Source organism: Mycothermus thermophilus (genome assembly GCF_041956435.1).
Source record: "Mycothermus thermophilus strain CBS 625.91 unplaced genomic scaffold VTJ04scaffold_3, whole genome shotgun sequence".
Lineage (NCBI taxonomy): Eukaryota > Fungi > Ascomycota > Sordariomycetes > Sordariales > Chaetomiaceae > Mycothermus > Mycothermus thermophilus.
This window is the reverse complement of record NW_027191429.1, coordinates 3,079,560-3,092,772: the sequence shown is the minus strand read 5'-3', so window position 1 is coordinate 3,092,772 and position 13,213 is coordinate 3,079,560. Positions and strand designations below refer to the sequence as shown.

General features: G+C 56.2%; 5 protein-coding genes across 5 annotated transcripts; 1 reads left to right on the top strand and 4 right to left on the bottom strand.

Moving 5' to 3' along the window:
• Nucleotides 1-225: 225 nt before the first annotated feature.
• Nucleotides 226-4,905, bottom strand: VTJ04DRAFT_5275 (uncharacterized protein; the record flags this gene model as incomplete). Its single annotated transcript, XM_069363373.1, has 1 exon — nt 226-4,905. The coding sequence occupies one exon, from the start codon at nt 4,903-4,905 to the stop codon at nt 226-228; it is 4,680 nt and encodes a 1,559-aa protein (XP_069220226.1).
• Nucleotides 4,906-4,927: 22 nt separating this feature from the next.
• On the bottom strand, nt 4,928-8,367 carry VTJ04DRAFT_5274 (uncharacterized protein; the record flags this gene model as incomplete). Its single annotated transcript, XM_069363372.1, has 7 exons — nt 4,928-5,185; nt 5,230-5,408; nt 7,129-7,268; nt 7,361-7,555; nt 7,646-8,023; nt 8,097-8,162; nt 8,210-8,367. 7 exons carry the CDS (start codon nt 8,365-8,367, stop codon nt 4,928-4,930), a joined length of 1,374 nt encoding a protein of 457 aa, XP_069220225.1.
• A 2,072-nt stretch (nt 8,368-10,439) lies between these two features.
• Nucleotides 10,440-11,793, bottom strand: VTJ04DRAFT_5273 (uncharacterized protein; the record flags this gene model as incomplete). Its single annotated transcript, XM_069363371.1, has 3 exons — nt 10,440-11,195; nt 11,418-11,591; nt 11,683-11,793. The coding sequence occupies 3 exons, from the start codon at nt 11,791-11,793 to the stop codon at nt 10,440-10,442; spliced, it is 1,041 nt and encodes a 346-aa protein (XP_069220224.1).
• Nucleotides 11,794-11,862: 69 nt separating this feature from the next.
• Nucleotides 11,863-12,743, top strand: VTJ04DRAFT_5272 (uncharacterized protein; the record flags this gene model as incomplete). The annotated part of the gene is made up of 2 exons (XM_069363370.1): nt 11,863-12,213; nt 12,642-12,743. The coding sequence occupies 2 exons, from the start codon at nt 11,863-11,865 to the stop codon at nt 12,741-12,743; spliced, it is 453 nt and encodes a 150-aa protein (XP_069220223.1).
• A 52-nt stretch (nt 12,744-12,795) lies between these two features.
• VTJ04DRAFT_5271 (uncharacterized protein) lies at nt 12,796-13,173 on the bottom strand (the record flags this gene model as incomplete). Its single annotated transcript, XM_069363369.1, has 1 exon — nt 12,796-13,173. The coding sequence occupies one exon, from the start codon at nt 13,171-13,173 to the stop codon at nt 12,796-12,798; it is 378 nt and encodes a 125-aa protein (XP_069220222.1).
• Between the last annotated feature and the right edge of the window lie 40 nt (nt 13,174-13,213).

Here is a 13,213-nt window from a genome sequence, read left to right as displayed (position 1 = left end):
CAGCAGAAACATCAAGCCCATACAACCCGATACAACCCAAAGCCAGAGAGAAACACAACCAACCCAACTTTCCTTCCTTCCTTCCCCCCATCAACGCCAACCATCCAAGATGATGCCCGCCAACCGTCCAATACACATCAACAACCCCTCATCACCCTGCCTCAACCATCGCCATCCCAACATCATCAACCCACACTCCACCCCCAAACAACCAGCGATCATCACCTAATTTCCCTCGCCGTTCCCTACTCCATTACTCGCCACCAACCCCGACGACCTGGGCGTGGCCGGAACACTTACCACTCCCGTCAAATTCCCCGCCGTCGAGGAAGAAGAGGTAACCTCCTTCAGCAAAACCCTCAAACTCGCCATCTCCCTCCTCAACCTCGCATTCTCCTTCTTGACCCTGGCCGTCTCGTCGCACGCCTCTTTCAGCCGCGCCATCAGCTCCTCCTTATCCTCCCTGCCCTTCCCCTTGAGCGCCTTCACAATCTTGCCCAGCTCCGAATTAAACTTCTCGTACAGCAGCTCGTTCTCCGCCGTCGCCTCCTTGTACAGCTGGTCGATCGCCTTGACCTTGGCTTCAGTCGCGCGCAGCGTGGCTTCCAAGTCGCTCTGCATCGCGGCGTGCCGCTCGTCGAGCTCCTGCAGCACCTCAGGCACGCGCTCCTCCAGCGCGCGGACGGCGGCCGACAGGCGGCGGATATCGGCCGTCGCGGAGCGCGGGAGGGTGCCGTGGATGCGCGACATGTCGTCGGTGATGCGCGTGAGGTCGGCGCGCAGGGTGGCGTCGGCTTCTTCGACGGCTTTCTTTTCCGCAGCGAGGCGCTCGCGGAGCTTTTGCGGCGAAGGGAGGCGGAGTTTGGAGTTGGTCATGTTGGAGTAAGAAGAGCCGGCGCCGGGACTGCCCGATGCTTTGGTCGGGCTGGAGGACGGTCTGGTCGGCGAGTCCGGCGACGGCGGGGCGGGGATGCGAGATGGTGGCCGAAGCGTGGGGATTTGCGAGATGGTCATGGTCCTAGGCCGTATCCTCTGCTGTTGGTCCGGCTTCTCGTTCTCCGATGTCTCTTCAAAAGTTACCATCGGCTGGTATCCGTCGTTCTCGCTGTGCCTGGACGAGTTGGACGAGCGGAAGATGTGCATCGGTGATTGCGGGCTGATGGGTATCTTGGATGGGGATGGCGGCCGGGGAACTGAGTTGAACTTCTCGGCCGTCTGTTGCCTGTTGATGCGCAGGGGCATCAGAGGCGGCGGGGGCTCTTCCTCCTCGTCGTCTTCGAGACTCGCCGCCGCCATGAGGCTCTTGAGGTCGGACAGCGAACTACGCCGCTTCTTCTTAAGCTTGCGTTCTGGCAAACCAAGGACATCGGGCTCGCCAATAGTTTCGAGAGGGTACGAACTGGTAGGCCGGTGCCCAATGTCGTCAAAGGCGCCGGCCACGGGAGGCCGATCGCGAGATCCTGGTCGACGTAGCCGGTGAGGAAGGGTGTAGTTGTTGCCCATATCGATAGACTTAGACCGTTTGGAGAGGCTGCCGTTCTCCGAGCTGGGTGTCTTGCTGTGTTTGCTGAGCGTACGCCACACCGACGGCCGATCGGCTTCTGTCTTGCTGTTCTGCCGCAAGAGTGTGTCAAATCCGAACTTGCGCCGGAGGGACGACGTGTTGGAGTTGACGGACCCCGTCATCGACTTCAAGCTGCGGTTGCTCGCGACCAGAGACTCGTAGCTCTTGAGGAGAAGGGTCGTCGGGTCCATAGCCTCTGCCTTCTCAAAGATGCGTTCGCAATCTTCCACAAGCCGATCAAGGAGATTGACGTAGTCTGAAGCATTGCCCTCGTCGACCAGCAGCTCAGCAAACGCCAGCGTCAGCGCGCCCCGGTCGCCGTCGTTTCCGCACCCGTCGAGGAGATCCGCGAGCAGCTTAATGATCGCAGTGAAAGCGCGACGATTCTGGGGTGCCATATCGCTAAACAGGAACCGGACAAAGTCAGCAAAATCGCCAACCACTTTCTTCGACGCGCGAATTTGCAACGCCTCGAGATGCTCTTTTGACATGACGGGCCCCATCTGCTCGCGCCAAGCGATGCGGATGAACTTCTCAAAGGCCGCAAAAATCACTTCTGTGCCCAACTCGGAGGAAGCCTCCAGGTCGAACGGGAACTCGATGAGCCGGTTGTAGAGATCGTTGACGGCAAGCTCGTCGACCATGGACCGGTTGAGCAAGGTCCGGCCAATGAAATCTCCCTTACGAGCTTGCATGTTAGCGACGAAGCCCGTGAATGTCTGCTCCAGCCGCACCAGCGGGTTCTCCGGGATCTCCTCTTCCACGGTGAGATGTGGAATATCAAGCCTGTCCCGAAGTGATCCAGAGACTATGGTCACCTCTCTCGTGCTATTCGAACGTGTCCGCTTGTGCCTGGATCCGTTGATCCCTGTGGTGTCGAGGGAGGTGGTGCTCGAAGATGCCGAGGTGCCTCCGAGAAGACTCGAAAGCATCTTGACTGGTGATGACGAGAGGAATGACCGTGAAGTCTTCTCAACCCTGGCAGAGACATGGATGGCACCAAGGACCTTGGTGTGATAAGACACCAATGCCGGGACGAGCCTCGTGTTGGCACCCGAATATTGGTTGCTGAGAAGCTGCACAATCCTGCGCGACAATGTCGGCACAAAGTCCTCCAAGGCGACATCATCGGTATACCGCTTGCCATTCAGCCCCATCGTGTTCATCGCCACCCTCTTCAAGTCGCCAGTTCGGACCTCGACTACAATCTCGACGCCGTAATGACCAACGGGCGCTCCTTTTGTGCCTTTGTCGTTATCCAGGACAATCCGAATAGGTGCCGGCTCCCTCCGGCCTTCGATGAGTTGGGTTGCGCCCTCTTGGAAGACAGCTGCGTGCAGGCCGAGGTTCGTATCATTGGCCCGAACTGAGCGCAGCGTCCATGTAGGATCCTCCCTCTCTTTCTCCGAAAACCGTCCCTCGATGCGGGCCCGGACGATCTCCTCCCCCAACTTGGCAGCCTTCCCCTCGTAATTTTCCTGGAGAAAGAAACACCTCGAGGTCATGGGCTTGTTCGGGGAACCTTCGGGGACCCCCTTCATCTCCTGAGTCGACGTGATCCAGATCAGCCGGCCGTCACTGGATTCTGTGAACTGAACATCCGCCAGGCCATGCCAACCAGCAAACGTAAACTCGTAGTTCCCAGGGCCGCCTGCGGCGTTGGTCATGGACGCGAGCAGGCCAGCCGGCGATGGCTTGTCAACTTCGCGCAGAAACTCTCGGGCTGTCGGTCCGGAATGGGATTTCTTCTGGACGAGGGCGACGCAGTCAGTGAAGACAAGCAAGAGTCCCGGCCGGTCTGGAACATCATGGTTCTGGGATATTGACACATAGGGCGCAGGGAGTTCGATGATGTCAGCGGCTAGGACCAATCGCCCCTGGGGTTCGAGGTCTTGCGGCCAGTTCTCGACCATGGCGCGAAGACGGTTAGCAACGTGCGGCTTGTCCGGGAGCGGGTCGTCCATAGAACAAATATTGGTAATGATGTCTCTCGCGCGGAGTAGGGGCTGCATCGCCGGATGCATCATCGGGAGGCAGGAGACGATCTGATCAATGAACAGGCTGTAACGGGGAAGCCGCTGGACAGGCTCGATGAGAAGAGAGCGCACGGTTTGCTCTCCCGTCTGGACAACGCGCTGCCTGAAGCTTGATTGTTTGTCGAGAAAGGCGTTGAGGAGCTGGGGAAAATGTTGGCTGGCACGGATGTAGTCCTGGTAGCAGTCTGTGAACTTGGGGAACCACTCAAGGAAGACTTTGGCCATGGCAACAACGCCGGTCGGATCTTTGCCCTTGTGTGAGCCAGGTGGCCGCGAAAATGCGTGCTCCATATCACGGAGTGCCTCCTCCTCGGTCTCGTCCATCAGTTTCCGGAGCGCTTCCATGAAGCCCCTGTTGATCTCGAGGATTTGGTCCGCGGACTTGGGAAAGAGCCTCTCAATGTCCTCTTCGCACGGGCTGATGCTGTCGGCTGGGCGTTCCTTGGCCTTTTGACGGAAATCGTTGGCGATATTGTTCACCAGCTCGTTCAGCTTGTACACGTAGCGCTCCTCAGTATCGACCAATTCGCCCATCTTCATGCGAAGCTCAACCTTATGATTCTTCGAAAAGGACTTGGACCGGCTCAGTGAAATTGGTCTCGAGGGCGCTCGGCGGAGTTTGGATGTTGGGAGGAAGACGGGCTCGCCAAAGAGCTTCACCAAAGGGGCGTATCCAGCGTACTGGCGCAAGGTCGGATCCACAATGTCGTCCTCGTCGTCTGGCACCTCGTCTGGCACCTCATCGAAGTCGGCACTGTCGAGAGGGACGATGGAGCCGGGCGGGAGAACGAGGTCCATGTCAACATTGTTGATATGCTGTGTGCGCAAGGCATACTCCAAGACGCCCATGATCTCGATTGGGTTTTCGGCCACAAGGACCGACTTGGCGATATCGGCGGCATGCTGCTCGCTGAACAGGGTTGGGGCGGATTCTGGGCGGCGAGTGCGTGAAACGGGATACTGGTTCTTGAGATGGTTCCGTACTGCTTCGGGCAGGTCGCTGAAGTATTTGAAGAGCCCAAAGGCCAGTCCCCGGCACACTTCATCGCCCTGATACTCTCGGGGTAGGTGGTTGACGGCGTTATAGTATTGGGAATTTGGTGAAACGGTAATGCGGGGATAAGATTGGAAGCCGGCCGGAGTGTAGATGTGGACCTGGATTCGGGAGCTGTTGAGGGTGTAGTTGGCGGTGGTCGAGGCGCCGTGGAAGATGAGGATAGGGAGATCTCCAAGGAGAGGGTCGTGAGTGTAGTAGAGAGTGACATGGTCTGGCGAGAGCGCCAGCTCCTCTGTAACACGAACCATGGTTGCTTATACAGTTGTTAGACTAGCACATCGCGGCGACGGCGGGAAGGAAGTGAATTGTGGCCAGAACGGTGAGCCGTGGTGCTCGAGAGAAATGGCGGGGCCGGACGATTGAGTTGGGAATGTTCAACACAAAGGAAACCGGGGCGAGGTCGAATCGAACCGGTATGTCGACAAGACAACGGTGGAAAGGAGTGTAAGCAAATGGGTAACAATGGTTGTTGTATATCGGGTGCCTCAGTCTGTTGGCTCCCCGGTTTGCGCAACCCAAATGATGTAACTAAGCAAACAACGGAATGCGGTGGCTGCAGGTCGTCGAGGCACAGAAACCTGGAGGCCGATGCGACGGTATCGTATTTCCCACTTTAGGCGGAAAGTAAACAAGCTCGGGCTGGGAAGTACCCTGTGGATGGGAATCGGATGAAGGCGCAGATCGAGGCTGGGATATGTTTGTTTGCTTCGGACAGTAAGGTACGGTGGACGGGGTACTCTCGGTATGGCGGCTAGAAAAGCGGTGGTGGCGTGATGCGGCGTCGAAGCGGGGAAAAGACGGAGTTAAACAAAGCTGGCAAAATGTCTAGTAAAAGATTGAAGACGAAGAGCAAAAGCGAGGGATGTGCTGGCGGCGAACAGCAAGCCCTCGGTCAACAAATCAACAAGATGGTGGTAGTAGAAGGAGGGGAACCATGTGGACACAGGTCGGGCCTGTCCAGGATGTCGGACCTGACTGGAGGTGGTCGGTGTGGATGAGAGTGGGTGAAGGTGGGAGAGGTCCGGTGTGGGGAGTTAAGAGCGGGCCGGATCGGGCAGCGATCTTGGCGTCGCCTTCCCAGCCCCCAGCTTAATCGCACACTGTAACCTTCAGGGTCCCACAGGTCCACACTTTGGCACATCATCCGGGGACGCGGGGATTGCCGAGACGACAAGACTCGAGCATCCAAAAACAGCAACTTGAAAACAAGGGATTATACAGAGTAAGTCTGGGGAGATATCTACGGAGTACATACGTCACTTGGCTGTCGCAAAAGGCTAGTCGGAATCGGGAGTCCGGAACCTAGAAGTCTGGGGCCCACCACTTATCTGGTTTGATATACTTAGTACAAGACATGTCTCAGTCGCCAACCAGTCAAGAGATGTCATCCATCTACCACCCGTGATGTCCTTCGCTGCCTCGAGATGCCTGTGCCGAAGATTCACTCTGTGTTGCTGCAGTTGGTGAGAACCTGAAGGAAAGCCAAATCATCCTCCCAGTGCCCAATCTCGAGCTCGTCGTCGCCATCTCTTCCTCTCCCAACTCCAAGCCACAAACTATCCTTTCACACTCTCCAGCCCCCCATCAGCCTTATTCCGCATGCCCTTTGACGGCTCCCTTCTAGCCACAGCATCGACCGCAAAATCCCTAACCTCCACGCCCGCCGCGCGCAAGTCCGTTCTGCTGGTTCCAGGGTGACGGGCGAATCTCTGCTTGAATCTCTTTCTCAGGATCCGCCGGCGCTCTTTCAGAGTGTCTGGGATGGTGGGACGGATGTGGGGAGGATGGCGGCGGACTTTGGGAGTGTGGTAACACAGAGGTTGTGGCCGGTCTGAGCCTTGTGTGTTCTTGGGCTTGCGTTGGTCGAGGAGGAACTGCAAGATTGCAGAAGGTTGGGTCGGATTGGCAGCCATCGTAGAGTCGACTTTCATGGTTGTCTTGGAGTCGAGGTCGTCGTTCTTGGGCTCGGGTTTTGACAGACGACCCAGCAATGGTGAGAGCGAGTTGGAGGTTGACATCTCGAATCGTAAGGCCAGATGCCGGGTGTTCAATAGGCAAACAAATCAAGGCTTGATGTTGTTGAGGAAAAGAACCTGCAAGGATCTAGTACAAGTAGGCATGAACCGCGTAGGCAGCGACGGATTCTTTTGGCATGACAATCGTAAAAGGCATTGTGGATCAACTCTTGTTGGCTGATGAGATGAAATGTCGTACAACTCACAGACAAAATCAACATGCGAGTAAAACCAATCCCAAACAAAACCATGGATCCAATAAACGCCAAACCTGCCCGCAGTAACCAACCCTGGAATGCAAGTCGAGTCTGGATCTCATACAAATGCATGCTCCCTTTTGAAAATCTCAATCTCCCTCCACTATTACATCTCAAGCTTCAGACTTCTCCTTGCCAGCAGCTGCTTCATCCCCACTTGTCCTCGCTTCAGGGCTCTGCTGGCCCTCCGACCTCTCACCGTCCTCCCCGGACGACTGAGCTTGCCTTTCGACGTCGCTCGGCTTGTCTTTCTTCCAAGCCGAAAAGGGGGCTGCCATCTGAGGGAAGAGATAGCCAGGAGAAAAGGCGGCGAGGAGGAAGCTGCCGATCAAGGTCATACTGTTGCGTCGCAGCTGCGTCAGCATCCTGGGACTGGGAAGTCTATCACAGAGTAGTTCCAGAGGTAGAGACAAAGGAAGAAGCAAACTTACACTCCCTCAAGAATGATGAACGACACCTGATCGCGCATGATCGGGCCGCCCCATCCCCCGCTCATCTCGGCGATCCGATAGATGCAGCGGATCATGATGCAGACATATGCCCCGGTCACACCATACGTGAACCGGCGGAACTTCTTGTCGTTCCAGAGCTCGATGGCTTGCGGGGTCGCCTGGCCCGAGGCAATCCTGTTTGTCGTATGTCAGCATCCTCGCATCCTCCTACGCAAAACAAACCAATCCCCAGCTAAGATGGACATCACCAAGATCAAAACCTACCATTTCTTAACCCTCACGAAATAATCCGCCCCGACGACGCCAAAGAACCCAAGCACCGCCACCTGCAACAAAATCCCCGCCAGCGTGGCGCGGTTCCCGTGTTCGACGAGGGCAAAGTTTTTGGTGGCGCCGGCGATGGCCAAGCCGCCGCCGCTGGTCTGGATGATCAGGCACGCCACGTCCGCCGGCACGAACACCAGCGGATACAAGTACGGGCGGACGCGTGATAGGCTCGGGTTCAGGGCGAGGCAGATGTGTTTGAGCGTGAGGTAGATGGAGGCGCAGAGCAGAGTCGGGGCGGAATGATGGTGATGATTTGGATTTCGTAGGCGACCCTGTTCCAGGGGTTGAAGCTCAAGGCGACACGGCCGCCGTAACCTGGTAGATAGAGGAGGATTCGTTAGTTGGGTGTAAAACGCGAAAACCCAAGTCCATGAAGGGGCCAGCATACCAATGACATCCAGTGCGCACCCAGCCGCCAGGAACGCCGTGTAACTCCAGGTCTTGCCGCGAACTCCTAACCCCAACGCCAACACCATCGTGACTAAGTAACAAATGGCCAACAAGGCGTTGACCCTCCGGTTGGGATAGTAACCCAGGGTGGTGAGCTCGATGGGACACGCGAAGTTGACCTCCTTGCAGTTGTAGTAAAGCGTCGTCATGATCCAGAGGATGGTCTCTTCGTCCATCCCTGGGGGGAAGAAGTTCTCTCTCGCCCCCATGGTGGTGGGATCTCGGTGACTCGGTGGCTCGGAGTTGGGAAGGTCAAGGTGGGATACTTAGGTGGGAGTAGGGTCGTCGTCCGGCAGGTTGATGTGAGGCAAAAGGCGTGGATTGTTCGGTTTCCTTCACCACGGGGTGTTGATATCCCGAAGACCTTTGTTCCACTCGTTCACTAATTACCAGTCGCCGGGAGGAGGGAGGAGTGCCCGAGCCATGGATGTTGGGACAGCACTTGAATAGTTATAAAATTACTGCAAAGACATCCCAATCCTGACAGGTACTTAGCGTGGGACATCCCCGTTTCTTGGAATCCAATTATATCCCAGTCGCCAGCTGAGTTGAGGATAGCCTCACCATCACTCCCCTGCCGTGGAGATTGTACCGCTCTTCGCTTCTCTGCAGGGCAAGAAAAAGGGGAGATCTTCGCCTACACAACGCATGCGTGTGCTGTACACCTGATCGAACTTTGCAAGCCACTGGCTGACAATTCCGCTCCAGCAAGGTGAGCAAGCCTGTCTGTGAGGGCGCCGGCGGGGTGCAGAAGCCACATAGATCGTCGGTATCTCGATATGTGAATGGCGAACCCACAACATGGTCTTCTTGCGTCTTGCTGGCGTCGTTCAACGGCCTTATCCAGCCAACCACCATTCCACGAAGCCGGTTTACTTGCGAGTTACCCTTCCTCTACCCGTATCTCCTCGGACCCAAGAACGTGGCAGAGAGACGACGCTGCTGCTCAGTCAACATCGCAGAGAATCAGTCACAGTCTGCCCAGGGGAATGGGAAGCGTGATCAACAAGGATAGAGACAAGCTTTCACCAGCGCCCGCGTACGCGCGCTAGCGTCCTGGCGGAAGAAACATCTCACAATACCAACAAAGCACACTTTCCAGATCGTCAACAGCCAGAAGGAGAACAAAATCCTTGTTTACGCTATTCTCACCTTTCTGGCCCAAGCCTCTAACGGCATACTCCGTACGCAGTAACCAAGTCGTGCAACCCTTCTTTGAGCATGAGACTCGGATTCAAGACACCGAACCTCCGCGCGGCTCGAGTCCCAACCACAGAACATCCACCACGAAACTCTCAGCTCCTGCGTGGCGCCCAAGCCAAGCTTCTTTAAGCCAGCCACAGCCGCGGTCAGTGAGTCGATCCTTTCCCGATTGGTATGCAAGGCATGCGCTGAGAGCCGCGTCTTGGGCCGCAGACGGATTTACCGAACGACAAGCCACCAACCACCACAAGGGAAGACCGGAAAATCGCTAAGACACTTACACGACATTCAACTCGTCAACAATAAGCTAACAAAGATAAACAGCTTGTACGAAACACACAGAATTAGCCTACGAAGTGCATGATCACAAATGCAAGGCAGCCAACAGGCAGAATGTATGTAACGTGGAAGTCAACAGCTTCAATCCTTCCAACCGGCCGCGTGAAGAGGACCTTGAATACTGAATTCCCAAGGACTGTTATGGAGTCACATCCCGCCTGCAGCGCCGACCGGGAAGTCGTCCTAGAGAGTGGTCGCCGTAGGACGCATACATGAGAGTAGTCATTGGAGTTAGGTGCCTACCAACCGCTCCGGAGATATACGGAGTACGGAGGGTGGGACAACGGGAAGCCGGAATCGCAGTGCAAAAGCCGACATGTCTGTGCCCGAACCAGGCCAGGAGGTCGGCCACCGTGAGGACAGGCAGCACACAAGGCCCCGGGTACAGCCCGGGTGTCGGACAGGACTGTCCAGGAACAGCATTTTCAGCTCCCCACCAAAGTGGCTGGCTGGAATCAGTGATGATGTGCTTCGGCTAATTTGCTAGTAGAAAACAGAACACAACTCCACAAGATGCAGGTTTGAGACAACCAACGTACACTAGGTACATCACCTCCATACCTGGTCTCGTACTCAGTACCACAAAACCCATCTTCGCCGTAAACTTAATTGATATCAAGGTCCCGAGACCACCTGTGTAAGGAACCAAAAAAGAAGCCACACCACACCCCATGCTCCTGGTATATACAAAAAACAGACACAACCAACTTTTCAACAACACCGCGACACACCTCGCTCATCACGCCCTCGCCTCAAGCCACCGATACACCACCGAAAAGTCCCGCCCCTTGCACCTCTCATCTGCCTCCGCCGTCGCATAAACCTCTGACGCTTTCTCAGCCAGAGGCAGCTCCGCTCCGGCCTCCTTCGCCGCGAGCATCGCCAGCTTCAGATCCTTCCTCATCAACCCGATGCCGAAGCCGCCCGCATAATCACGGTTCGCCGGAGCCGTCTCTACGACGCCCGGCACCGGGTTGTTCACCTCGCTGGGCCAGCACCGCCCGGTGCTAACGTTAATCACGTTGGCAAGAACCTTGGGGTCTAATCCCCACTTCACTCCCAGGTTCATCGCCTCTGCTGTCGCGATGTTCTCAACCGCGAGCAGGTAGTTGTTCGCCAACTTGGCCGCGAGCCCGGTGCCCTGGTTTCCACAGTGTAACACGCGTTTGCCCATGCGCAGGAGGATCGGCTCGATGCGGGGAATGAGACACTTCTTCGCTCCGACCATGAAGGTCAAAGTGCCGGCAGTCGCACCCACGACGCCGCCCGACATGGGAGCATCAACAAAGTTACCCCGTCCATTTGGAAGGGCGGTGGTTACGGCTTTAGCGACCTCGCGCGACGAGGTTGGGTCGATGGTCGAGCAGTCGATAAAGAGGCGCGGCTTTGGCCTGGTGAGAATCTCGTCGTGCGCAAGGGCATTAAATGTCGAGAGGATGCAGTCAAACGCGGATTTGACATGCTTCGGCTCTGGAAGGCAAGTGATGATTGTGTCCTGTTTGTGCCGGCGTTAGCCGAGTCCCTCCAAAAAGACCATCTCGATTAATTGATAGAGCAATTGAGGCGTCAAGGCTTCTCAGAGGATTGGCTTTTGTTGTATGCAATAATCACGATAAGGCCAGCGAGCTGGCCCAACTTAGAACAGTCATTTTTATACAAACTCATCATGGAAGCCGGAAGTAAAAGGAACACCAGGACATAGGAAAGGACAACATACCGCTTCCCTCGCAGCGTCGCCCGCATGCCGGGCGACCCTCGGCACCGCGCCGCCAGGTTGCTGCGACTTCACCTCCTGCAGCCACTTCTCCGACACGTCTTTGTTGACATCATACACACTGATGGTGTCGCTCGGGGAAAGCTTCCCTTGCAGGTTGCGCGCCATCTGGTAACCCTGTTCAAGATAAGACAGTCAACATGGTTTGTCCATAGGGGATATGACGTCCAATCCGTGTGCGACGGCAACAGCAGTAAGGGAAACCTACCATCTGCCCAAGACCGACGAAGGCATAGTTATCCAGCCGCCTCGACGTAGTTGCAAATCCCCGACGCTGGGCCTGGAGGACGGACCGGCATAACCTTGCCGAGTTGTTCATTGTGGACGTTGAGGTGGCCGCTATGGGAAATCAGACGAGGGGCGAAACTCGGCGGCGGCGCAATTGGCGATGGTTGTTGAGGTCGTGGGTGCAAGATGTCGTCAGAGCTTCAGGGCGATGCAGACACCGGCCAACTGGTTGGAGGGTGCAACTGATCCAGATAAAGGGAACCTCGAACTCCAGGAACACGAAAAACAACCGTTAACGAACCACGGCTCGCTCGGGACTCCAGCTTCCCTTATGGAGAAATCAATGTCCGGTCTTCGGTGTTGCGTTCGCGTTCGCGGTTCGTTCTTCCATGAATCCATCCCACGGCCCGGTCGAACGGGAATCTGGGGAAGGCATTTGGCGGGGCAGCCGAGCTCTCCAGAGCCGGTCATTGCCGGGCGAACGGCCGCACGACGCCGCAAGTGGCCAGATGTCCATGGGGTCACCGGACCCCAAAAGCTGGGGTCAAACACAAAGAGGTAATTGAGTTCAGGCGATCCGGGCGTGGGGAAGGTGGACGGGAGCTCCCGCCCCCTCTCCCCGCTTGGAGGGCCTCATCGAGACCCTGAGCTTTCCATGTTTTTTGTTGGAAGTGAAAATGTTTTGGGTTGACGGAGGAAGAGCTCGGTCCCCAGCAGGCGAAAGCTTTTGTGTGTGCCCCAGAAAATTGCCAAACCCAATTGGGATTGATTTGCCGGGCCGGAAGGTGTGAGGTTGGCGGGCCGGCAACCCGAATCCCTAGGACACAAAATTGTGCCTGCCGAGATGGGAGCATGAACAATATGCAACATGTGGAGTCCGAGGCATTGGACTGAGCATCATCACTGGGAGACTTGGGCAGCAAAGCCATCCGCTTGTAGTGTATTTCCTCAAACAAATTCCCATACAAACGCCATACTCCTACGATTTCTGTGGGTGTCCGGACCTGCGCAGCCCAGGTCCATCATTACAAGGGGATATGATATGAGAGGAGGGCAGGTAGGAAAACAAACTCAGCTCCCAGAACGCCCATCATCAGCCTCCTCCCAAGCCCAGCACCAAACCAGCTAGCCGACATATCGCCTTCACTCCTGCCACATTCCTCAGCCGAAATGGTCCATCAACCTGGGTCGCCAACTCAAGATGGGTGTTTTCCGAGACCGTCACCGGGGCAAGGGGGGAAAATCGTGCCCGAACCCAAACACTTCCTCTCGTATAAGTAATAGGGGTGCGTGTGTGATGCGCGCAAAGTGCCGCAATAGAAGGGGGGGTATGTGCAAGAAAAAGAGTGCCAAATGTGACGACGCTGAAAAAAAATACCACATAAATCCGCCCAGACCTCCCAGTCCTCCGAATTGTCCATCTCAAAATCCTACAAGCCCCTCCGAAGTGAGAGATGTTGCTGCTTTGCATGCAGGCCTGATATTGAACGAGGAACCATGCAGCCAAAAGC